The sequence below is a fragment of the Phyllobates terribilis genome, unplaced genomic scaffold (genome assembly GCF_046119375.1).
Source record: "Phyllobates terribilis strain yellow unplaced genomic scaffold, ASM4611937v1 Scaffold_11__3_contigs__length_659146591, whole genome shotgun sequence".
NCBI classification, from domain to species: Eukaryota; Metazoa; Chordata; class Amphibia; order Anura; family Dendrobatidae; genus Phyllobates; species Phyllobates terribilis.
The window spans coordinates 111,452,072-111,478,630 of NW_027362771.1; the positions used below are offsets into that span (position 1 = coordinate 111,452,072).

General features: G+C 42.0%; 1 protein-coding gene across 2 annotated transcripts in view; it reads right to left on the reverse strand.

Moving 5' to 3' along the window:
• GNPTAB (N-acetylglucosamine-1-phosphate transferase subunits alpha and beta) overlaps positions 1–26,559 on the reverse strand; it is a 107,908-nt gene that overhangs the window by 12,977 nt on the left and 68,372 nt on the right. For both annotated transcript variants that reach the window (XM_073651513.1, XM_073651514.1), the window contains exons 9-16: positions 17,747–17,926; positions 10,413–10,583; positions 10,176–10,299; positions 9,860–10,060; positions 8,650–9,599; positions 4,307–4,506; positions 1,890–2,109; positions 1,632–1,745 (exon numbers count right to left, since the gene is read on the reverse strand). In XM_073651513.1, the coding sequence (XP_073507614.1) occupies positions 1,632–1,745; positions 1,890–2,109; positions 4,307–4,506; positions 8,650–9,599; positions 9,860–10,060; positions 10,176–10,299; positions 10,413–10,583; positions 17,747–17,926 (2,160 nt within the window). The remainder of the gene's footprint in view (positions 1–1,631; positions 1,746–1,889; positions 2,110–4,306; positions 4,507–8,649; positions 9,600–9,859; positions 10,061–10,175; positions 10,300–10,412; positions 10,584–17,746; positions 17,927–26,559) is intronic.

The following is a 26,559-nucleotide window of genomic DNA, read 5'->3' on the forward strand; positions in this document are numbered from 1 at the left end:
GCCGCGAACAATCAGCAGAGCGTTGTTTAAATTTTGCGCCAAAATCGCTGATTGGTCGCGGCCGGCGGCCTCGACCAATCAGCGATTTTGGCGCCAAATTTAAACACCGCTCTGTATCGCTCTGCTGATTGGTCGCGGTCGCCGACCGCGACCAATCAGCAGTATTGGCGCCAAATTTAAACACCGATCTGCTGATTGGTCGCGACTAATCAGAGATTTTGGTGCCAAATTTAAACACGCTCTCCAGTCCTCATTAACACGGTTCGCAGATTGGTTGCGACCGCCGCCCGCGACCAATCACCGATATTGCCGCCAAATTTAAACACCGCTTTGCTGACTGGTCACAGTTGCCTAACGCGACCAATCAGCGATTTGGGAGCCAAATTTAAACGCCGCTCTGCTAATTGCGCCCCGTCGGCCGCATACCTATTCTAGAATACCCGATGCGTTCGAATCGGGCCACCATCTAGTGAAATATAAATAGCAAACCAATAGTATATACAAGCTGATACCGGACCACCTCATACATAATGAAGGAGTTGTGATCAAAATGTACCATAATTCAAGCTTAAAATCACAAGTTTTTTTATTTGGCAGTTTCCCTCAGCTGATACTTATGTTTAACAATAAGTAAATGTATACTACAGTGGACAACTGTAACCATCTGTGCAATAAAAGAACTGACACATTGGATGGATTGGATCACCACTCTAAAATACACTTTTTGTTTTCCTATTTGTGATATATATTGACTTTATATTGTAAGCTCTCTTCATACGCCCACTGAAGAGGAAGCCCGGTATTAAAAGGTCAATTTGGCAGCAGATTAAATGAATAATTACGCATTACCTATTGAAATACATGGGAAATATCTGTATATAGCACAGATATGCCGGGTTCTCACAGTGATTATTTTGTAGCTACTCTTTACTGTGAAAGTCCTATAAGAACTTAAAATAGTGCATTTGAGGTTTTATTTTTATTTTAGTGAATAGAAATAACAATGCATAAAAAACTGGCACCTTTTATGGTCATTTTTTTTTTAAAATTGAATGCATATTTCTGAAAAAGTATTTTTTTTTTTTTTGATCACATTGACATGTCTGTAACACTTCTCTTTCTTCTGCACCATCTTCTAAGCTGATTTGTGACCTGTTGAAAGTTCATCTTTGATGTGGTCATAATTGATCTTAGAAGATGGCTCAGGAAAAGAGAGATGTGGCTTACTGACCTGAGCTGTACAGATTTGCTCACTGACAAATTAAACTTTTAACTTATTCTGCAATCTGCTATGTACGGTGATGCACTGTCTATAGAAGCCAATCGGTTGAACATTTTTAATGAAACCCTTCTGCAAAAATGCTTTTCAACCCAAAAATACACACATTTAAATAAAAAATGCCCCAAGTGTCCAAATCCTTTAGAACCAACACCCCTTGAAAAACTATCATGGCTTTATTGCTTGCAGTGCAACGTACTAACAATTAATAGATAAGCTGCAATTGGGTTTTCACTGGGCTTTTTACATTCATGTCCTTATTTTATTATGGTGATGGTTATTATTAATGTTATTGATTAATGAAATTAATGAATCGTGAATACTATTCCAAAAAAAAAAAAAAGATTTTTACCAAATTCGGATCATAATAGGATTCTTGTGTTGCTGGAGCTATGGATTCCCCTGTGCTGTTCATCTGGAGTGTTTTGGAGCAGTTAATAAGCATATGTTCCAAGCCAGTCAGATCCTAGAACACACAATTGTATGATTCAAACATGTGAAATCATCAAAAATGTGAATGTGTTTGGCTATGTTCACATCGCCAATGGAAGCTCACTTGCTGCAGATCTGTCCAAAGAGGACAAAATACTGCATACACAGCTAAAAATACCTGCAAACTTAAAGGTAACTGGTGTATCCTTGTAGCCAGTGTTCGTATTTCTCTATCAGACAGAATTCCTGATCCATCAGTGTCTACTTCATAGAAAATCTGGGAGATGTTTAGTGGCTGGATTGCACTCATTAAATAATAGAAAAAAGAAAAGGCGAACTGCATATCTTCTGAATGACGCACTTTATGGGCAGACGTCTTGTCAAACTCTGCTGGATACCTGCAAAGAACATATTAAACACAAAGGAGAATGCATGAAAGCTGCTGTCAACTTTTGTATAACATCTTCATAACTTCTTGAAGGAATATATCAGGCAAAACTGAAAACACCGAGGCAGAATTACTATTAATGCTATGCCAAAATTAAAGTGGTTGTTTGGCCTTAAGCTACAAGTCTGCAGTGATGGCAGACTTGTGAATCCTCACATAGTGCACATTGCGTGATGTGAGGATTCTCCGTTGCTAGGAGTGGCGTGGTATGACTGCAAGTATGTGATTTGCATACATGTGTTCATGTGCCGACTAGATGAGCGCAGCCTCGCTCACCGCAAGTGTATTGAGTGAGGCCAGAGAATCCTAACAGAGCGCGTGATGTGAGGATTCACAAGTCTGCAGTCAAACACAGTGACTGCAGACTTGCAACCTAAGGCCAGACAACCTATTTAAAGTATTAGCTGTGCTAAAATTCTGGTGCTGCAAAAAAAAACTGATGTTGGTGTTGCCAAACACTTAAGGCCAGACTCCTCAATGCTTTTATGCCTGAAAACTAGCGTAAAACACTTTGAAAAGTAGCAAAATATTTGAAAGTTCTGGCGTTTTCACATCAGTTTGAAGCAGCTCCGCCAAAATGGACGCAGCTGGGTAGAAGCCAGGGTGGGGTGGGGCGTGCCTACGCCCGCCCTTCACATTTTTCAATAGTGTCGGCGTTTATTACTCTAACCCCTGATTGGAATAACATCCCTGGCAAGGCGCACGCCCCTTAAAGTATTAAAGAGATTGTTCACTACTTTTTGACTGATCCTTATCCTATCTTTAGCATAGGTCATCAATGTCTGATAGGCCGGGGTCTGGCACCCGGCACCCGGCACCCCCGCCGATCAGCTGTTGGTGTCGGTGTTGGTGGCCAGCAGTACTCACTTGTGGAGATGGTCGTTTTCTGACAGTGGCATCTGCCTCTTATTGATTTGAATAGGAGGCGGATTTGCAGTACCAAGCCCCGGCCACTACAAGTAGACGAAGCAGCTCCGCAAGCGAGTACTTCCAGCCGGTGTCCGCTGACACCGATAACAGATATCGGCGGGGGTGCCGAGCGTCGGACCCCGGCCAATCAAACATTGCAAAAAGTAGTGGACAACCTCTTTAAGAAAACATCCTTCAACTTTGTTCAGCTGTGCAAGATGTGCCAAATTAAATACTGATGTGCTACACATTCTTTGGTGCAAGGCACTGGTATAAAGTATACTACATAAAAGGTAGTATAAAAAAGGAGAGAGAGCTTAACGTGTGCCAAATCCAACCGCATGCACCACTCTGGCGGATTTGGCGCATTTCTGACTGCCTCGTGTATGTTTATGCTATCTAGATACTTGATAAGGATTCTATGTGTTACTTTAACCATGCACCTCTTCTTCAGGTCCTGCACTAAGCATAACAGTATTTCAATTTCACCAGGGCATCCCTTCAAGTTTTCCTTATGGTAAAAATGTCAAAGAACCATAAATGTAATTATTGCACCATTCTGAATTTACATTAACATTATAGTTCAATTCAAGATGTCATTCTCTGCTTTAGATAACGAGAGCATTTCCTAACAGTTTCTTCAGCTCTGTGAACGCTTCAGCCAATTAGCGGACAATGACGGGCTGCGGTGCTCAGGTGATGCCCATACCTACTCATGATCTCAGCAGATCAGGGACACATCACTGACTAGTGAGGAGCAGCACCCATCCGGGACAAGAGTATCATTATTTTTTTTTATCTCCAGGGACTCATTAATGAAGTGTTGTCCCATAGTAGATTTCCAATTCTACTGCTATTTTTTTACTTCTAGAGATACAAAAGCTGAAATCTAGCTGGTGTAGGTGAATAAAGGATCCTTTTTACTTTTTTCAGTGGTTTGGATATGCTACCCCATTTCTTTTGATATCTGAAGATAGGGTACTGGTCCAGTTACCCATGTAGTATTTTTGCACCCACCTAAGCTGTGCTTTTTTTTCGACTATATAAAAATGACAACATATCTGACAAATACCATATTTGTAACAACGAATGAATGAATGATCATGCTCACAAGGTATTTACCATATAAGAGGAGTGTGTGATGCTTGATCTTTGCAATACTTGGCACACTAGCAACAGCTCTTCTAGCTTATAGACAACTCTTCAAAGCCAGCCACCTGGTGATAAAGTATACTCACAAATCCTGTAGATCCTGCATAACGATACGGTCAATCATGTGTGGCATGTGAGCAGGAACTTTCCGCGATGCAAAGCCAAATTTACTATTAAGGAGCTTATTCACATGGCGTAGGGAATCAGCAAATGTGTCTCGGAGCTTTCTACCAACTTTCTTGCTATCAGTCATGTAAGAAATCTCATGCCGCAATGCATCTCCCTCCTGTAAAAATTAAAAAAGACTATGATCACACTGTGTGGTTTGTTTACAAAACCTAAAACATTAGATTAGCCAAAAAGATTGACCGGAACAAAACCGTATTAGTAGTATTCATCTGTCCCAGAAATTTGCAATACTATTTTATATACAATTGTGATTTAGAAACACATCGACCAACATACATAACATCATGGATAAGAGATATAGAAAAAATACGACTTATACTCCATAACCATGATAAATTGCCTACTCAAAGATAAATGCAAGAACCTGAGTACACGGCATAGATAGAAAAAAGCTTTATTGAAAATAGAAAAGTCATATTAAAAAGTACAAATTTCAGATACATGTGAGTTGCAGAGCAAGTCAAAAAATGGAAACAACGGCCATAGTCACACTGCAGCAAGGGAGAAAACAAGTACCCATAAAGATACAGTTATATGAAAAAGTTTGGGCACCCCTATTAATCTTAAGCTTATTGTTTTATAAAAATTGGTGTTTTTGCAACAGCTATTTCAGTTTGATATATGTAATAACTGTTGGACACAGTAATGTTTCTGCCTTGAAATGAGGTTTATTGTACTAACAGAAAATGTGCAATCTGCATTCAAACAAAATTTGAGAGGTGCATAAGTATGGGCACCTCACCAGAAAAGTGACATTAATATTTAGTAGATCCTCCTTTTGCAAAAATAACAGCCTCTAGTCGCTTCCTGTAGCTTTTAATGAGTTCCTGGATCCTGGATGAAGGTATTTTTGACCATTCCTCTTTACAAAACAATTCCAGTTCAGTTAAGTTTAATGGTCGCCGAGCATGGACAGCCCTCTTCAAATGATCCCACAGATGTTCAATGATATTCAGGTCTGGGGACTGGGATGGCCATTCCAGAACATTGTAATTGTTCCTCTGCATGAATGCCTGAGTAGATTTGGAGCAGTGTTTTGGATCATTGTCTTGCTGAAAGATCCATCCCCTGCGTAACTTCAACTTTGTCACTGATTATGAACATTATTGTCAAGAATCTGCTGATACTGAGTGGAATCCATGCGTCCCTCAACTTTAACAAGATTCCCGGTGCCGGCATTGGCCACACAGCCCCAAAGCATGATGGAACCTCCACCAAATTTTACTGTGGGTAGCAAGTGTTTTTCTTGGAAAGCTGTGTTTTTTTGCCGCCATGCATAAAGCCTTTTCGTATGACCAAACAACTCAATCTTGGTTTCATCAGTCCACAGGACCTTCTTCCAAAAAGAAATAGGCTTCTTCAAATGTGCTTTTGCATACCTCAACCGACTCTGTTTGTGGCGTGCTTGCAGAAACGGCTTCTTTCGCATCACTCTCCCATACAGCTTCTCCTTGTGCAAAGTGCGTTGTATAGTTGACCGATGCACAGTGACACCATCTGCAGCAAGTTGATGCTGCAGCTCTCTGGAGGTGGTCTGAGGATTGTCCTTGACTGATCTCACCATTCTTCTTCTCTGCCTTTCTGATGTTTTTCTTGGCCTGCCACTTCTGGCCTTAACAAGAACTGTCCCTGTGTTCTTCCATTTCCTTACTATGTTCCTCACAGTGGAAACTGACAGGTTAAATCTCTGAGACAGCTTTTTGTATCCTTCCCCTGGACAACTATGTTGAATAATCTTTGTTTTCAGATCATTTGACAGTTGTTTTGAGGAGCCCATGATGCCCCTCTTCAGAGGAGATTCAAACAGGAGAACAACTTGCAATTGGCCACTTTAAGTAGCTTTTCTCATGATTGCATACACCTGGCTATGAAGTTCAAAGCTCAATGAGGTTACAAAACCAAAAAAAGTGCTTTAGTAAGTCAGTAAAAAGTAGGTAGGAGTATTTAAAACAAGAAAATGATAAGGGTGCCCATACTTATGCACCTGTCAAATTTTGTTTGAATGCAGATTGCACATTTTCTGTTAGTACAATAAACCTCATTTCAAGGCAGAAACATTACTGTGTCCAACAGTTATTACATATATCAAACTGAAATAGCTGTTGCAAAAACACCAATTTTTAGAAAACATTAAGCTTAAGATTAATAGGGGTGCCCAAACCTTTTCATATAACTGTAAATAGTCAGGAAAGAGTCCTAATGCAGACTATATATAAATAGGTTCTCCCAAGGCGCAGGACTGACAGGACCTACATGAATAGTGAAACACTAGGATTGGGAGCAAAAGGATGTATTACTCTAGGAGTCAATGGACATCTGGATATACGACATATACATATATCGACAATTTTGAAACATCAAACATTGAAAAGATATCTAGAAAATATATTCCAAAAAATGTAAATGACTCACCAATGTGAACACCAACAATTGTACCAAAGAAGGGGGGAGGAGGAGATGAAGGGGTGGACTGACAGGGCAGGAGCGAACAAGTGTAGGGCCCGCAAATTGTGATTTAGAGTAAAATGCTAAAATTGCAAGGCTAAAAGTGAAGTTTTAAAACTATTACTATACGAGAAATTCCATATTTTTCCCTGATTTATATTACACAGTTTTTATAGTAAAATGATTGGTGTCATTCAAAACTACAACTTAAAGGGAACTTGTCAGGTCTGATAACGCTATATAGGGTTAATCTACTGGTTAATAGCGTTATGAAGGTGCCCGGAAGCAGTACTGAAAGTGGGGCACACAGGAGAAAATGAACTCTATTTCCCTTGGGAGCAGCTGGATTTCAGTCATGCAGGTGTGTCCAGAGCAATTACAGTCACTGCTACCAGCTAAGAGAGCAGAGGCTGTAAGCACTCCCCGGTACTAACTGACAGCCGGCTCAGCAGTGCATCAGTGTAGAGCCGGCTGTCGGTCAGTGTCGTTGCATGCTTACAGCCATCACTCTCAGTGCTGTGAGCGCTGACAGTAATGGCTCCGTGCACGCCTGAATGACTGAAAGCTGGCAACTCCCGAGTGCCGCTCTTTCAGTACTGCATTTGGGCACCCTCATAACTGTATTAACCTGCAAGTTAAGTGTTATTAGACCTGATAGATTCCCATTAACCAGCAAAAAAAAGAAGGCCACATAAGTCTATAAAGATGGGAAAATAAAAAACTAGTGACACCTGGAAGGAAAATAAGGAGGAAAAAATGGCTCCATCTCTAAGGCTTTTTTCAGTTTTCTGTTTTTGTTCTCCTACGTGATAAATATAGTTTATTTTCATCAGTGTTTGGTCAGTGTGTTTGTTTTTAGCATCAGTATTTCATCAGTGATTTTGTCTATTGATTAATAAAACGAAATAAATATAAAAAAAAAAAAAAAAGAAGCAAAGCTTCTTCTATCCACTGCAATGATAAAAACAGGCAGCATATGCATTGCACTTGGATAGCATCCTTGTGCTGTCTAGCTATTTTCTCGGACCCATAGACTTGTACAGGTGACATGTCGCCATGATTTTTTCAAAGATACATAGTCCACAAGACAACATGGACATATGACAGCCCCATATAATATAACAAGCATAGAACACATGTGAAAAATACCAATTTGAATGAGGCCTAAGGGGTTAAGCTGGCTGTACCCATCAGATAGCATTTGGCTTGAGAGGCTTTTTTAGCAAGCAACCTCCCTATACACATGCACACTTTCCTCAAAGTGCATGTTTTTTTTTGGTTTTTTTTTACAATAGTCAGAAAAAGACGAGTAGTCGGACCCTTCCACCACTAGCTTTTATGGGCAGTTAAAGAACAAAACATTCACTGTATTCATGCTTATATTATGCATAATTGTTCTGCAGTAAATTCAGAAAGCATTTTTACTTTCCCTACCAAGTAAACATATGGCCAGATTTGGATGAAGGACAAGCCACCACATAATAAATTTATTCCTGTTCAGGTGACATCATGCCACATTTTTGTTAAAGGACTCTGTCAGCTCAGAATGACTGTTCAAACCAACCATTTATATACATATTACCACCTGCTTGTTTTCCATCTATCTCCCTATCATGCCAGAGCTGTCAACCAAAGAAGATGGGGAGTGGAGACTGAGGGAAAACAAGCAGGTGGGAAGGTGTATATAAATAATTGGCCCTGCCATGATGCACCGAGTGGCGTGACTTAGTTTGAACAGTCATTCTGTGCTGACAGTCCCTTTAAAACTGTATTGAGACAAAAATTACATACTCACATCCAACAGGTCTTTAAAGTATTTTTTTCTTTCCCATGGCAGGAATCCTTCATAATTTGGCTGGTATTGTAGTTTTCTCCCAGGAACGATATTATCCTTTCTATTTCTTGCCAAAGTAGCCAAGTAATTCATACCTTTTTCCGGTTTTGAGGCCTGTCCTTCAATCTTATTAAGTGTGGATTCACCTCTCACAGAAACTTTACCATTTTCCAGCTCTGAAACTTTTGAACCAAATGTGTTTTTTTGAGGGTTGTCATTATTTTCTGATGTGATTTTATCTTTAGGTGTAGCTGCTGGTCTCTTCAACTCTTTAACATTTAAATGTTCTTTTGTATGTGGAGATAAGGCGACAAAAGGTTCAAGCAGCGCTATTTTTGACAAATTATATCCCTTCAATGTGATATCACCATTGTTCAATTGAAGGTCAAGATTGTGAAAAGCCAGCTGGACTTGGTTAGGAAGGGAGGACACATTCACATACTGGATATGGACATGTAAATTGTGATATTCATCTGGTTTCTGCTTATTCAGCTTTGGAAACCGGTCTTCTTCTGGGATGTCCTCAAAAAGGATTTCTGCTTCTGGTGTTGGAGTAGTAACCACTGTGTCTTTCTGCCTTTCTGTGGGTCTTGTATTGTTGCGTTTATTGTCTTCTGCTGTGTCAACATCTATGAAAATCAGCATTTTGAAAAGCTTGTCATTTTGATCCTGAAAAGTAATATTGAAGTGTATCACAGTGGCATTCATTCCAGGATACATAATGAGGTGAATGGTTTTCCACTTGTTAGCAATAGAGGAGTGACGAATAATTGGGTTATCGCTGTAGACTCCATCCACTGCCTTCTTAGCTATATTAGCAAAGCTGAAGTATGGCAAATATTCCCCTTTTGGAACCACATAATGGGTTTGATTTAGAAGCAAATTCAACTTGTGCAACTCTTCAAAATGATCTAGGAAGAGAGAAAGTGGCTAATATGAGCAATAATTGCAGCATTGCCCCCCAAAACTGGAATACAGCAAAATGTATGTGAACAAACTTTTAAATTTAATTAATGTGTGCAAAAAAAAAAAAAGCAAAGAGCCTTTGTCTTTTTTTCACAATCTTGACGAACACAGCAAAGGCTCCTGAAATACTCATTAAAAAAATAATATTTTACATTGAGTCTAGAGAAAGATGCTCAGAACTTGACACCAATTCTGAATGCCGTACCTTGCCCACAATCTCCAGCATCAAACCCACAACTGAGCACATTGCACGCCAGGTCACAGAACTTATCAGCGAGCCATGAATTGGCACAGCCCTGGTTACAGTATGATATACCACCTATTCCAACGCCAGGCTGCCAAGCTTGTCCATTCAGAAGACCTGCACCAGCCATTGCGGGAGCAAAACGACCGGCGGCGTTGTTTCCTGCAGAGATAAGAAAAGTCATTATCATCCATATCAGATGCAAAAAAACGCAGTGAAGTAAATAGCCCATATATCTCATCACTGAATACAATAGAATGTAATGAATAAAACTCACCAAGGCAATCACCACCATCCCAGTCACATGCAGAATTATTACATGCTTTGTCACAGTAACCGTCCTTGATCCATGATCCTGGACATCCCTCTGCACAGTTAGGAACAGGCCAAGTCAAGTAAACCTTAAAATGTAAGTAAAACACATACTTTGTTGCGACATTGATGGCATATTGCTGAGCATTTCACAAATAAGCTGGAGGATTTTACTATACTATGCAGCACACCAGTTAGTTACCTTTTGTCCCTTTGAATGGCTAAAGAAGTCATCAGGCCAGACATATGTTCCAAACATCACATCATCATTCATGTATATGAATTTTTGGGATAGTCCTGGTATTCTATGGATGTGACTTTCAATGGCAGGAGAACTAAAGGTAGGTAGATGGCTGGTGTTCAAAAAGATATCCTGTACAAAAAAAAAAACATCAGTCAATGTGTCTTTTATGACTTCTTAACATATTAACCAACAAGGTGCATGTGAAGCGATTGTTCCTGTAAATGGTATATATACCTCCATCTCTTCCATTTGAGTGAAAGGAGGCACATAAAAAAGAATCATTGCCAGCTTTGCACATAATTTATGGACCTTCACGACACTTGGAAGTTGCAATAACTCATTTGTGATCACTTAGGTCATGCAGACATGTACATGAATACAATCACTACTCATGCCCAAAGTCTGTCTCTGTTTACCTTCCCTGCATGCGTGTATAAGCACACATGTCAAACTCTAGCCCATGGGCCAAATTTGGCCTGCAGGTTGGTTATATTTGGCCCCTGACACCAGAACCGCCACCCCTATGTGGGGCCATTATTCTGTATGGAGGACTATGTGAGGACCAATATACTGTATGGAGAACTATGTGGGGTCTATTATTCTTTATGGAGGACAATGTGGGGAGGGGGGAGCAATATTCTATATAGAGGACTATGTGCGGCCATTATTCTATATGGAGGACCATGTGAGGCCCATTCTTCTATATGGAGGACTATGTGGGGTCCATTATTCTATATGGAGAACTATGTGGGGCCCATTCTTCTACATGGAGGACTATGTGAGGCCCATTCTTCTATATGGAGGACTATGTGAGGCCCATTCTTCTACAGTCATATGAAAAAGTTTGGGCACCCCTATTAATCTTAAGCTTAATGTTTTATAAAAATTGGTGTTTTTGCAACAGCTATTTCAGTTTGATATATGTAATAACTGTTGGACACAGTAATGTTTCTGCCTTGAAATGAGGTTCATTGTACTAACAGAAAATGTGCAATCTGCATTCAAACAAAATTTGAAAGGTGCATAAGTATGGGCACCCTTATCATTTTCTTGTTTTAAATACTCCTACCTACTTTTTACTGACTTACTAAAGCACTTTTTTTGGTTTTGTAACCTCATGGAGCTTTGAACTTTATAGCCAGGTGTATGCAATCATGAGAAAAGCTACTTAAAGTGGCCACTTGCAAGTTGTTCTCCTGTTTGAATCTCCTCTGAAGAGTGGCATCATGTGCTCATCAAAACAACTGTCAAATGATCTGAAAACAAAGATTATTCAACATAGTTGTTCAGGGGAAGCATACAAAAAGCTGTCTCAGAGATTTAACCTGTCAGTTTCCACTGTGAGGAACATAGTAAGGAAATGGAAGAACACAGGGACAGTTCTTGTTAAGGCCAGAAGTGGCAGGCCAAGAAAAACATCAGAAAGGCAGAGAAGAAGAATGGTGAGATCAGTCAAGGACAATCCTCAGACCACCTCAAGAGAGCTGCAGCATCAACTTGCTGCAGATGGTGTCACTGTGCATCGGTCAACTATACAAGGCACTTTGCACAAGGAGAAGCTGTATGGGAGAGTGATGCGAAAGAAGCCGTTTCTGCAAGCACGCCACAAACAGAGTTGGCTGAGGTATGCAAAAGCACATTTGGAGAAGCCAATTTCTTTTTGGAAGAAGGTCCTGTGGACTGATGAAATCAAGATTGAGTTATTTGGTCATACAAAAAGGCGTTATGCATGGTGGCAAAAAAACACAGCATTCCAAGAAAAACACTTGCTACCCACAGTAAAATTTGGTGGAGGTTCCATCATGCTTTGGGGCTGTGTGGTCAATGCTGGCACTGGGAATCTTGTTAAAGTTGAGGGACGCATGGATTCCACTCAGTATCAGCAGATTCTTGACAATAGTGTTCAAGAATCAGTGATAAATATGAAGTTACAAAGTGGATGGATCTTTCAGCAAGACAATGATCCAAAACACCGCTCCAAATCTACTCAGGCATTCATGCAGAGGAACAACTACAATGTTCTGGAATGGCCATCCCAGTCCCCAGACCTGAATATCATTGAACATCTGTGGGATCATTTGAAGAGGGCTGTCCATGCTCGACGACCATCAAACTTAACTGAACTGGAATTGTTTTGTAAAGAGGAATGGTCAAAAATACCTTCATCCAGGATCCAGGAACTCATTAAAAGCTACAGGAAGCGACTAGAGGCTGTTATTTTTGCAAAAGGAGGATCTACTAACTATTAATGTCACTTTTCTGGTGAGGTGCCCATACTTATGCACCTTTCAAATTTTGTTTGAATGCAGATTGCACATTTTCTGTTAGTACAATGAACCGCATTTCAAGGCAGAAACATTACTGTATCCAACAGTTATTACATATATCAAACTGAAATAGCTGTTGCAAAAACACCAATTTTTATAGAACATTAAGCTTAAGATTAATAGGGGTGCCCAAACTTTTTCATATGACTGTATATGGAGGACTATGTGGGGCCCATTATACTGTATACAGATTGGTCTGCAACTTTGTCCAAGTTTTTCATTTTGGCCCTCGGTGTGTTTAAGTTTGACATCCCTGGCGTATAGAGAAAGACCTGTAACTCCAGGTGGGGAGAAGCCATCGATGTATGACTAGTCTCCAGCATAGCTAGGTCCATGGCGGCTTTTAAAGGGAACCTGTCACTAGTTTTGTCACACAGCAGCTAAAAATAGCACCTTATTCAGCGTCTGCGCTGCATTCCCTAAATCCTTATATAAACACCTGAATCCCCCTGTATAGCCCCGAAAAACCTTTTTAATTTCTCCAGTGCTGTATGGTAATCTGGTTAGTCCGGTCCGATGGGAGTGGTTTCATGGCTCTCTACTCCTCCCCCCAGCTGCTGCTTGCTGTCCTAGATGTGGATGACACCTCCCCCCAGCTGCTCCTCGCCATCCTTTGATGTAGATGACACCTCCTGCGTCATCCTGATCGCTGCGAGAAATCTTGTACCTGCGCAGACAAACCGCGCCTCGCGCCTACGCAGTATGCTTTGCCCTACTGCGGGCACAAGTGCACCTCCATTTTTCAGCTTTGCCCGCAGTAGGGCAAAGCATACTGCACAGGCGAGAAACACGATTTGTCTGCGCAGGCACAAGATTTCTCGCAGCGATGAGGATGACGCAGGCGGTGTCATCTACATCAAGGATGGTGAGGAGAAGCCGGGGGGAGGTGTCATCCACATCTAGGACAGCAAGCAGCAGCTGGGGGGGAGGAGTAGAGAGCCCTGAAGCCACTCCCATCGGACCGGATTAACCAGATTACCATACAGCACTGGAGAAATTAAAAAGGTTTTTCGGACTATACAGAGGGATTCAGGTGTTTATATAAGGATTTAGGGAATGTAGCGCAGATGCTTAATAAGGTGATATTATATATGTGATAAACCTGGTGACAGGTTCCATTTAAAGTATGTTTTCCTCTGAAAAGCTGCAGCCTTTCAGAGTCAAACATATATGGCTGAGATCATACAGTCAATGTCAGATACAGTGCCTACAAGTAGTATTCAACCCCCTGCAGTTTTAGCTGGTTGACACATGCGGAATTAACTTGGCATTGTGACATTTGTACTGTAGATCAGCCTGGAAGTGGGAAATGCACTGCAGCAAATTTTTTTTATTTTTTTTTAAATTTTTTTATTTTTAAAAACGTTAAAAGTTAATTCAGAGTGTCATTTATTATTCAACCCCTCAAACCACAAGAATTCTGTTTGGTCCCCCTAAAGTATTAAGAAGTAGTTCAGGCACCAAGAATAATGAGCTTCACATGTGTGGATTAAAGATCTCTTTTGCCAGCCTTTTCTGACTATTTAAGACCCTCCCCAAACTTGTGAACAGCACTCAGACATGGTCAACATGGGAAAGACAAAGGAGCATTCCAAGGCCATCAGAGACAAGATCGTGGAGGGTCACAAGGCTGGAAAGGGGTACAAAACCCTTTCCAAGGAGTTGGGCCTACCTGTCTCCACTGTTGGGAGCATCATCCGTAAGTGGAAGGCTTATGGAACTACTGTTAGCCTTCCACGGCCAGGACAGCCTTTGAAAAAGTGTCCTCCCGTGCCGAGGCCAGGCTTGTCCGAAGAGTCAAGGCTAACCCAAGGACAAGAAGGAAGGAGCTCCGGGAAGATCTCATGGCAGTGGGGACATTGGTTTCAGTCAATACCATAAGTAACGTACTCCACCGCAATGGTCTCCGTTCCAGACAAGCCCGTAAGGTACCTTTACTATCAAAGCGTCATGTCAAGGCTCGTCTACAGTTTGCTCATGATCACTTGGAGGACTCTGAGACAGACTGGTTCAAGGTTCTATGGTATGATGAGACCAAGATCGAGATCTTTGGTGCCAACCACACACGTGACGTTTGGAGAATGGATGGCACTGCATACGACCCCAAGAATACCATCCCTACAGTCAAGCATGGTGGTGGCAGCATCATGCTGTGGGGCTGTTTCTCAGCCAAGGGGCCTGGCCATCTGGTCCGCATCCATGGGAAGATGGATAGCACGGCCTACCTGGAGATTTTGGCCAAGAACCTCCGCTCCTCCATCAAGGATCTTAAGATGGGTCGTAATTTCATCTTCCAACAAGACAACGACCCAAAGCACACAGCCAAGAAAACCAAGGCCTGGTTCAAGAGGGAAAAAGTCAAGGTGTTGGAGTGGCCTAGTCAGTCTCCTGACCTTAACCCAATTGAAAACTTGTGGAAGGAGCTCAAGAATAAAGTCCACATGAGACACCCAAAGAACCTAGATAACTTGGAGAAGATCTGCACGGAGGAGTGGGCCAAGATAACTCCACAGACCTGTGCCGGCCTGATCAGGTCTTATAAAAGACAATTATTAGCTGTAATTGCAAACAAGGGTTATTCCACAAAATATTAAACATAGGGGTTGTATAATAATTGTCCCACACTTTTATGTTTAAAATTTAATAAAATTCAACTGAGCAACATAACTTTTTGGTTTGTAAGATTTATGCTTCTGTTCATAAAACCTACTCTCGTTTGCAGTTTGAAGGCTCTAACTTATTTGCATCTTATCAAACCAGCTAAATCTGCAAGGGGTTGAATACTACTTGTAGGCACTGTACATGCTGCTTGTGGATCAGGCAGTATCATCAGCTGTCAGGTTCACTTTAAAGGGAATGTGTCACCAGGTTTTTTCTTATCCATCTGAGAGCAGGATGATAAAATCACTGTTATTTCAATGTGGAGCTCTATAACCTCATCCACACCACTGATTAGCAGCTTTCTGCCCATGTACAGTGTACACAGAAAGCTGTGTACACTGTACAATCAGTGGTGGGGGTGGTGTTATACAAAGCTCATGAATATGCGTGACTGCCTGGCAGCAGGTTAAGTAGTCCTCTAATGATAATCTCCTACTGATTAAACAGTGATTTTATCAAAACTGAGCTCAGCCCAGGTCAGGGGCACACTCGCTGCCTCAAGTCATTCTCCCCTGCTCCTCAGCGTGTGCGGTCGCCTCAAGCCACCGTAGACGCTGATGCAGAATTATCGGTCAGGTGGATTACAGTGTGGGACAGTATGTCGGACAGGTGAGTATTATGGTTGTTTTTTATTTTGTTTTATTTATTTTTTTTTACAGGGGGTGAATGGCTTCAGGGAATTAGGTGTAAAGGAGAGTATAATTTTTTTTTAATTTTATTCTTATTTTTACACTTGCTGGACACAGCAAGGGCAGAATACAACTCTGAACATTGTCCCTTGCTTGCGTTGATATCAGCACCAGCAGGCGACAATGATAAGAGCTGCTTCCAGCACCTGGCGCTTGGGAACAGTGCAAACTGTACCGCTGATTCCCAGGTACCAGTACGTGTCAAGCTGATGACACACGATGTCATCCATGTGACATCAGTGTCCACGTGTGTGGGACCGTTTTGTAGTCCATGCTGCGGGTAAAAAAAGTACGTGTCATCGTATTTTGCACAGACCGATAGATTTGAATGGGTCTGTGTGTGTATAGGTCTCCAGTAAGGGTGAAAACTATCACCACACGTACTGGAGACACTGACATGTGAAAGAGCCCTAAGACAACTGGGACCCGCCATATATGGCATAGGCAGAGTTGCTTAGTTCGATCCATATACATGCACCTGACACGCTGCATTATAAAGGGGATTTTTATTTTTCTTTCTTAGTCTACTCAAATATATATGTGATATTTTTTTGGGGGGGGGACGCAAAGGTCTTTGTAATTTATGGAAATTGGAGTGAATATCCTTTTTATTTTGCATGTCTTCTGTAATTCTAAAAGGGCATAAATAGGAAACAAATGCACTTTTTCTTATTTTTGTTGAGATCCTTTCTAAGGTCTTTGGCTCGATCTATAACGTTTACTCCAAAAATGAATACCCCAATTGTCCTGTGCATATTGATACCAAATATGGTTTATATTGACTAACATATGACAACAATGTAGAGATACAAGAACAAAGCCGCCATTTTAGTTTCATATTAGTGCTCTATGTAGGAGTTCGACAGACAAGGAAATAATATTTCTGTACATGTTGCAATGTGGGGTTAGTCTGCATTTTAGCTCTAACTTGCTGATGGTACTGTGTACAGGCGCAATCTGCGCCATCAAATGGCACGTAAAATAGTGAGTGCTACACCATTAGTCCATTAATTTAACAGAAAAGACCTCTATCCTGTGAGCGCCAGCTGTCAGAGTGGTCATGTTATTAAGACCTAAACTAATTTAGGCACAGATGGCGTCACTGGGACCAGAGGTTTTTAGTAAGATCGGTTTCTGGATGTTGGGGCTGCTGAAGAGGAGAAAATCATCTGCAGAATATAGGAAGTACAATCGGTAGGTTTGCAAAATTGCATGGATAACTGGATAAATATATACAATGGCTGGCTAAGTAATTAAAAGTCTCTCTCTACTTCGATTTGGTGCTCTCCTCAAGGAGAAACGCTACTACCCCCACCAGAGCTTTGGCTCAAAAGACTTGGTGCTAAACGGATCATGATAGTCTGCTTAGCACTGAAGGCAAAACCGGAAATAAGAGCCTAATAATTGGTAGAGGTCAAAGACAAGAATTCACAAGTCTCAGGTCTGTCACCAAGACACACTGAGTTCAACAAGTATGACTGATGCTTCCAAAACCTATTACGGCAATACAACATTGACTAGTTTATAGAGTATATTCTAGCTGCCAATCCTACATGTTCGCTAATAATAATTCACAGGATTAGGAAGAGGCAAACACAAACAAGGCAATTCTTACTTGGTGAGATACAATGGTGACACGTGGATTATCAAGGTTCAGCCAGGATGGGATTTGGCCATTTGTCACAATAAAAACATGACGAACCCAAGGAGCATGTTTCTCAATAGATCTTAGAGAGTACCGTAATTCTTCATTATCCTCAAAGCGACTGGCGGAGATGTCCCCATCCTCCTTGAGCTTTTAAAATAAAAGTAAAATAAAAGTGTGAAAACTGAGTCTACTGTAATTTTTGCTATTTAAGGGAAACTATCCGCAGTTTTTTGCTATTTAATCTGAGAGCAGTATAATAAAGGGGCAGAGAGTCTGATATCAATGATGTCACTCGCTCAGCAGCTTGGTGTAGTTTCAATATAATCAGTGTTTTATCAGTAGGAGATTATCACTAGAAGACTAGGTTGTATGCCAAGTAGTCCAGTTAATCTGTGTAACCCCGCCCCAACCACTGATTAGCAGTTTGCTGATACTGTACAGTGTACACAGGGAGCAGCCAATCAGTGGTGTGGGCGGTGTTATACAGAGCTCAGCATTCAGACCACTGCTACCTCTACAGCGGAAAAAACAGGGATTTTATAAAACAACCAGTAAGCGAGACATCACTGGAATCAGATTTTCTGCCCCTAAATCATGCTGCTCTCAGATCCATAGAAAAAACATGCTAGCCTAATTTGACCTTAATGTCCACACATTTTTTTGCATTTGTTCTAGGGCTGTGGAGTCGGAGCCTATTTTGGTGGAGTCGCATTCGGAGATGTTATAAAATGGACCGACTCCAACTCCTAAAATATGTAATAAATTGGGTACAGTAGTTCAATGCAGTTTGTGGGGAAATTGAGGAGTCGGAGGTTTGGCTTACCGACTCCACAGCCCTGGTTTGTTCATTGTCACAGTCCATGAGCCATAACTTTTTTATTTTTTCATCGATGTAGCCTTATGAGGGCTTGTTTTTTTACGGGATGAGTTGAATTTGTCAGTGGCACCATTTTGGGGTACATAAACCTTAATGTCTAACTTTTATTAACTCTTTACAGTGAGAAAAAAATCAAACAGCAAGTTTCCAATTTTACATTTTCATTTGCTACACAATGTGTTATCTTTATTCTGTGGATCAGCATAAAAATTATGACTATACCATGGCTATATCAAATATATGTAGTTTTATTACGTTTATATCAAATTCGTTGAAAAAAAATTTCCTTTTGTGTTCTCATATTTTGAGAATCATAAGTATAATTTTTCTGAATAAAGAGCTATATTAGGGCTTATTTTTTGGGTGACAACATGTAGTTCTCATATAGCACGAAAAAGGCTATGCGCAACTTCCTTAAGGTGGTGCCTATATGATGCAAAAACCACTATATGAAAAAATTAATTAGCACCAAGGCACACTATAAAGTTCGTGACGACAATCGAATATTTCAATAAATGTTTATTGCCAACAACGTAGGACAGATTTTCAACCAACGTCAACGTTTCGGCTCGCAGAGCCTTTCTCAAGGTTTATCTGTATATAATAAATCAACAGATAAAGTCATCATAGAGGCTACAAGCAAAATTGCTCATACAAAATAGAGTTTTTTAAATACAATTCTATATGTCCATGGCATGGAACAAACATCAACACAAATAAGATAGAAATGAACATAATTTGCAGCAATAACGGTGATAATAGTGACATAATGAAGGCCATCAGCTCCACATAAACTCCATTCTGTGAGCACATGGGGTGTGTAACTCTGTATACAGACATAAATGTACTATTAATAATAAAAAATAAAACGTGTGGAAAGACATCAAGTAAAAGAGCTCCTCATGCAGGCTAGATGAGAGGAAGAAAAGAAAAAGGAAACATAAAACCCGAAAAATTAGTAGAGAAAAAAAGGAGAAAAAAAACAAGAAAAGAAAAAGAAAAGAAAGAAAGGAAAAGAGGAAAAAAAGAAGCAAAAAAAGGGAGAAAGGAATAAAAAAATTACAAAAGAAAATAGGAGTACAAGAATCTAAAACTGAGGGCAATAGGAAAATGGAAAGACAATAGAACATGTAGTTCTCACTAGTATTTTTTTAAATATAACTTTTTATTTTATTTTTTTGCTGGGGAAATGAACAAATAAAACTATTCAAACAGTGTTTTTTCTAATATTTAGGTTTTTATTTTTTCGCTTTCCATGTCGAGGGATTAATAAACATAGTTTCATAGTACAGATTGATACGATTATAGTGATACCCGATTTGTAATTTTTTGTTATGTTTTACTACTTTTGAACAAGAAAAATCAGTGAAAAATTATATTTATCGCCTCAGGTAACCATGGGTGTATGCTGCTGTTCCTAGGAGGCGGACACTAGGCAAAAACTAAAAAAAAAAAATAGCTCTTCCCCAGCAGTATAGATCCACTGACTGGCACAAAGCTCGTCAGTTTTAGCTTAGTGTCAGTAGGAGGCGGACCTAGATCTGATCCCAGATACATCTTTTCCTTTTCAGGTCACTATTGTGTTTTATTAATCTTTTCCCCTTTCTCTTTCAGATTTTCTACAGGGTAACAGGGAGTAATTTCTCACCCTGTTTTCTCGCACAAGAGTAACTGAGAGAACAGTGTGGTGTCACCCACATTGTCCACTCTCCGGTCTGCTAGGCAGGACCTTATCCCCCTGTCACTTCACGATGCTTCCCTGTGGTCAGTCCTTGCCTGTTCCCCACCCCAGCCCTCTCCTCGGAGCAGGCCGCGAGGAAGACGGTGGTCACTTCCTAGTTGCCTTCCCCCTTTTAGGGAACATGATGGTGCGGGAAGGAGGATGCCGGTTTTTTCCAGTGACCCCTATTCTCATTCGGGGGCTCCTGATGCGGTCCTCGTTTATGAGAAGTTCCAACATGTTAGCATCACAGGAGCGTCCCGCCGCCGGGGACGAGGGCATAACCCCTCCTCCAGAGTGGAATGTTGCTATTTCTCAATCAGTATCTGACCTAACCAAGGTATCACAGTCCCTGGTGCAGGTCCTAGAACGATTCGTAACCTGTCTGCCGCTACCAGTGCTCCGAACATCCCTTTGCACGATTCACATGCACCTCACCACCACTCTCAGAAGGGCAGATCAGGGATTAGATCCAAGAAGCGGACTCTCTCCAGCTCCTCGTCCAGCTCTCCGTCCCCCAGGATGACCTCGGTATCCCTCATCTCCTCCCCCGAGGTGGGCCTGGGGTGTGAACCGGAGTCCAAGTCAAATTTTGAGGCCAACATGGATCAGACTTCCAAGCTTCAGGATATAGTGGACAGCCTCATATCGGCAGTTAATCAGACCCTTAATATTAATGAGGACGAGTGTGCCCCCAGGACCACTCTGTCTCATTCAAAAAGGTAAAACGTTCTTTCCGGACATTTTCCAATCACATGGAGTTTGAGGGAATCTTTACAAAACACTGGGAACATCCAGAAAAAGCGTTTCCCTGGTAGAAAACCATTAGATATCCTGTATCCCTTTAGTCCGGATCTCATTAACAAGTGGACACAGTCGCCGACCGTGGATTCGCCGGTCTCTTGTCTGTCTGCCAAAGGGTTCTGTCTCTGCCCGATGGCTCTTCCCTCAAGGACTCCACTGACAGACAGATTGAAGCCCTAGCCAAATCAGCCTTGAGGCTGCTGGCACATCTCTCTGTCCCGCTTTCGCTTCCACGTGGGTAACCAAGTCAGTTTCCGCCTGGACCAAACTTCTCCGTCTGGACATCTTATTAACCACCTCAACAGACGAGCTGGCTGACCTTGCTAACCAAATCGCCCATGCAGGAAAATACTTACTCACTGCGTCCCTGGAAGCTGGCAAGTCATCAGAAATATCGTTGCTATGCGAAGAATTCTCTGGCCTAAGTCCTTGCCAATCTCCCTTTCCAGGGCTCAAGACTTTTTAAGTCTAAGCTGGATCAGCTTTGCTCGGACGCTACCGGCAGTAAGAGCACCTCCCTTCCTCAGTCTAAGCCTAAATATACTGTCAACAAAAGATGCTCCCTTCAGTTTCGTCCCTTTCGTCACTTCTCCTCTCCTGGGACCACCTCCCAATAGGACCGTTCTCCCGCTCAGTGGGAGAGAAGGAAGCAGTCGTTAAAGCCCACTTCTAACTGGCGCCCAAGGGGCCGTTCTTCAAAGCCCTCAGGGTCCTGCTCTAATAGATTCTCTTCTGCATGACGGGTTACCCACACCTGGGAATCTTCCCAGGGTAGGCGGCGGTCTTCTCCTCTTATGGGACGCGTGGATTTGCGTTGTCGACGATGCCTGGGTCAGAGATATCGTTACCTCCGGCTACAAGATGTCTTCCTGGGGGGAGGGGGATTCTGTTTCTCAATGTCCCACCCTCCACACCCTCCAAGGCTTCCATCTGAGGTCCCAGGCTTCTTTCAAGCCATCTCCTCTCTCCTCCACGCGCAGGAGTCATTGTGCTGGTTACCTCTCAAGAACGTTTTTTCAGGTTTTTATTCCAACCTATTTGTTGTACATTAGATGGGCGGTTGTCTCCACCCGATTCTGGACCTCAAGTGACTAAACCAATGAGTCCATCTCCGTCACATCAGGATGAAATCCCTTCACTTGGTGATCACTTCTATGAAACCCGAGGGAGTTCTTCTGCTCGGTGAACATTCAGGATGCCTACCTTCACATTCCGATTTGTGTCCCACATCAGAAATTTATCCGATTCGCGGTTCAGGGGGAACCCTACTAGTTCATAAGCCCTCCCCTTCGGCCTAGCCTCTGCCCCCAGGGTGTTAACCAAGGTGATGGCAGCCGTCATGGCCATTCTTCGATCCAAGGGTAGTAATTATCCCCTATCTGGATGATCTCTTGATCAAAGGTCTGTCCTTCCGAGACTGCTGCCAGAGCCGTCAAATCACACTGGACACTCTAGCCCGTTTCGGCTGGATAGTCAACAAAGCAAAATCTTCCCTGATTCCGGCTCAACACCTAGTATTCTTAGGCATGTTGTTCACGCCAGAGTCCTCCTTCAAGAGGAAAAGATCTCAGCTCTTCGTCTGGGGATTCGTTCTCTAAGGCACCCATCCCCACAATCTCTTCAACTCTGCATGAGTGTGCTGGAGAAGATGATTGCCGCCATGGAAGCAGTGCCTTATGCCCAGTTCCATACCCACCCCCATCAGCTAACCCTCCTGTCAGCTTGGGACAATAGGATCTCTTTTTCTGGACCGTCCCATTCTTCTGTCTCTACGTGTGAGGCAGTCGTTGCCATGGTGGATTCTCTCCCCCTCCATCCGATTCGGAAGATCATTCCTTCCTCTCCACTGGCAGGTTGTCACGACCGACGCCAGTGTCCTAGGATGGGGGTGCTGTCTTCATTCATCACAAAGTCCAGGGTCACTGGAATTCTCGGGAAGTCTCCCTTCCCATCAATCTTCTGGAAATCAGGGCCATCTACCTCTCCCATTTCCACTGGCAGTATCTCCTAGTAGGACATCCAGTTCGCGTTCAATCAGTCAACGCCACAGCCGTGGCATACATAAACCACCAGGGCAGAATAAGCAGCAAATCCGTTATGACAGAAGCCTCATGGATTCTGGATTGGGCTGTGCGACACGTGCCAGCGACATCGGCAGTGCATATTCCAGGGGTAGACAACTCGGCGGCTGACTTACTAAGTCGTCAGGGACTCTCCTCCCCGAGGTGTTCGATCAGATCTGTCAGAGTTGGGGCACCCCCGCCGTCAATCTAATGGCATCTCGGATGAATCACAAGGTGCCTCGCTTCATAGGCAGGTCTCATAACCTCCTGGTGATCGGTTAGGACGCCCTGGTCATCCCATGGTCTTATTTTCAGCTTCCTTACCTCTTTCCACCTCTCCTACAGATCCCGAGAGTCATTAAGAAGATCAAAGCAGAGGGAGTCTCGTCCCCATGTCAAGATCTTCCTACAAGGATTTGCTCATCTGGCGCCACCATATCGTCCTCCTGTAGACCCGTGGGACCTTAATCCGGTCTTAAGCACTCTTTAGCAATCCCCCTTCGAAATCCATGCAAGACATCACGTCGTCCTTCCTTTCCTGGAAGGTTGCCTTTTTGGTAGACATCACGTCCATCAGAAAAGACAAGTAATAGTATAAATAATCCACAAAACAAAACTATTAGTAAAAGTAGCAACACTGTTGCATCTTGAATATATAGAAAGAAATTGGAGTGCACTCGATAATGAGGAAAGGGTGGTGCTGGTTTATTGGGGGGCTAACCCCATAATGAAGATCATAGAATATAGTGCATCTTGAATATAGTGTCATGTTTTGAAGTAAAAAAATATAAACAAAGCACATGAAAAAAGGGTTGCAACACTAAATATACCTATTATGTATATAAACTCTATACATTGTATAAATTCTACAATGTATTAATAGATGTATGATAGCAATACCAGAATTCTACAGTTTTTATTAATAAAAATTGAAAAACTAAGGAAGTGAAATAGTCAAAGTAGCAATAAATGTATACAGACAACTTACAGCCATAGGCCATCTCTAGTCAAGTGTTTTAAGTCTAATGAAATGTGACTGTCACATTCACACTGTTCTGTGAATACCATAGGCTAAAAGATAATTACGGGTGGAAAATTACACAAAATTAAGTAAAAGACAAGTGAAGGAGCATCTATCTACGTGTAAGTACTGGGAATAAAGGCTGTTAACCAAGGCAGTGCACCCGCTGTACCTAAAAAGGAGTAAAACAACCTTCCTAAGTTATATATATCTAGATTATAGGCTTGTGTGCTGGAGTGACACACTAAGTAAATATAAACAAGACCTAAACATTTATCTCATGTTAAAGGGGTATTCCCATCTCCAATATCCTATCCCAATATGTAGTAGGTGTAATAATAATAATATTAGCAAATACCTCCTATTAGAAATGTAGTATAGTATTTTTGACTCGCTATGTCACTTACCTCATGTGCAGGCAATACAGGACCTTAGGTATCCACGGTTACGACCACTAGCAGCTAACTAACTGTCACTTTATCAGTGGACGTAACCATGGATACCTAAGGTCCTGCAATGCCTGCACATTAGGCAAGTGGCATAGTGAATAGTGACTTCCCTCTTCATCTGTCTGGACTGTAGTACACCTCCTTGAATACTAATGTCAGGCAGTCATAGCTAATATGCATGTGTACGATATTGATCACCAGGGATAACACTGCCACTTGTTCTATTATCGTACTGCTTGTTCTGTTGTAACTAGGGATGTTTTTTGGAGCAGGTGGGCTTCAAATTAGTGGGTAACCCCACTATATTGATTTTACTTGTGTTTTAACTATTTGGGTTTTTTGACGTTGTTTGTATGTATTTAAATCTGTAATGAATAAAATGTATTGCAACTTATTATAACGTATGATAATTTATTGAAGTATTGTTGGGTGATCACTGCTTCATAGCACACCTCTTTTCCTTTTTTCACGAATAGTGATGAGCGAGCACTAATGCTCGGGTGCTCGAAGCTCGGGTCGAGCACATTGGAATACTCGGGTGCTCGAACCGCACAGCGAGCCCAATGTAAGTCTATGGGAAACTCGAGCATTTTTCTGGCGGTCCCCCCGGCGGTCTGCAGAAGGTCAAAAATTGCCCAAATCGATGGGAACAGTGCTCAATTAAAATTCAGGCAGGCAGAATATATAGGCAGACAGGCAGGCAGGGTATATAGGAGGGTGCATGAAAAACATAGCAGGGCACTTGGAACACACTAGTGCCCTCCGATTTTCATGCACCACTCTCTTTAAAAAAGCCGGCCGGCAATTCATCAGCGGCGTACACCGGTACCCGACAATTTAGAACAGAAAGAATAGAGCATCACACATAGATTAGATAGATAGAAACATGTCAGTCACATATATCATAAGTACAGTGACAGTGTTGGTTACTGTACTTGTCATTTAGTGTTAAAATAAAGGATTTATTAAAAAAAAAAATTTGGCGTGCGGTTCCCCGTAATTTTAGTCTCTAGCGGAGGTTAAGCAGACGGATGGGGCAGATGTTTGAAGCCTGGGAAGGGGGTAATACCCACGGAGCTTCCCACGCTACTAATATCAGCCCCCAGAAGAATACCTAGCCTTTACTAGCTATTAAAATGGGGGACCACAAAAAAAAATGGTCCCCCCTATTTTAATAGCTAGCAAAGGCTAGGCAGACAGCTGGGGGCTGATACTAATAGCCCAGGAAGGGTGCCATGAATATTGGCCCCCTCCCAGGCTAGAAACACCAGCCGTCAACCGCCCCAGAAATGGCGCATCCATAGGATGCGCCAATTCTGGCACTTAGCCTCGCTCTTCCCACTGACCAGTAGCGATGGCAGTGGGGTAATAAGGTTGGGGTTGATGTCAGCTTATAATGCCAGCTGATATCAAGCCCAGGTTAGTAATAGAGAGGCGTCTATAAGACACCCCCATTACTAACCCCATAGTCAAAGTTAAAAAAAAAAAACACACAGAAAAAAGTCCTTTCATTGAAATAAAGACACAATTCTTTAATGTTCTAAATTAAACTCTACTTACCGTCACGCCCATTCCAGCTGAAGCCAACGATCTCCTGCAATAAAAGTAAAATAATAAACCAACCTTATTCCTTACCTTTCCATGGTTCCCAGGACGGCTTCAGCTCTGCTACATTGACATGACAGGCTGGATGGCAGCAGAACGCTGCCATCCAGCTTGCCATGCCGCAGACACTGAGAAGCTCCTTAGTGTCTGGCTGTGACGGCATCCAGATGAGCCAAGTTCATGTCCAATGAACTCAGCTCACCTCATGCACGTCACTGACAGCGTGGGAGAATTCTCCTGC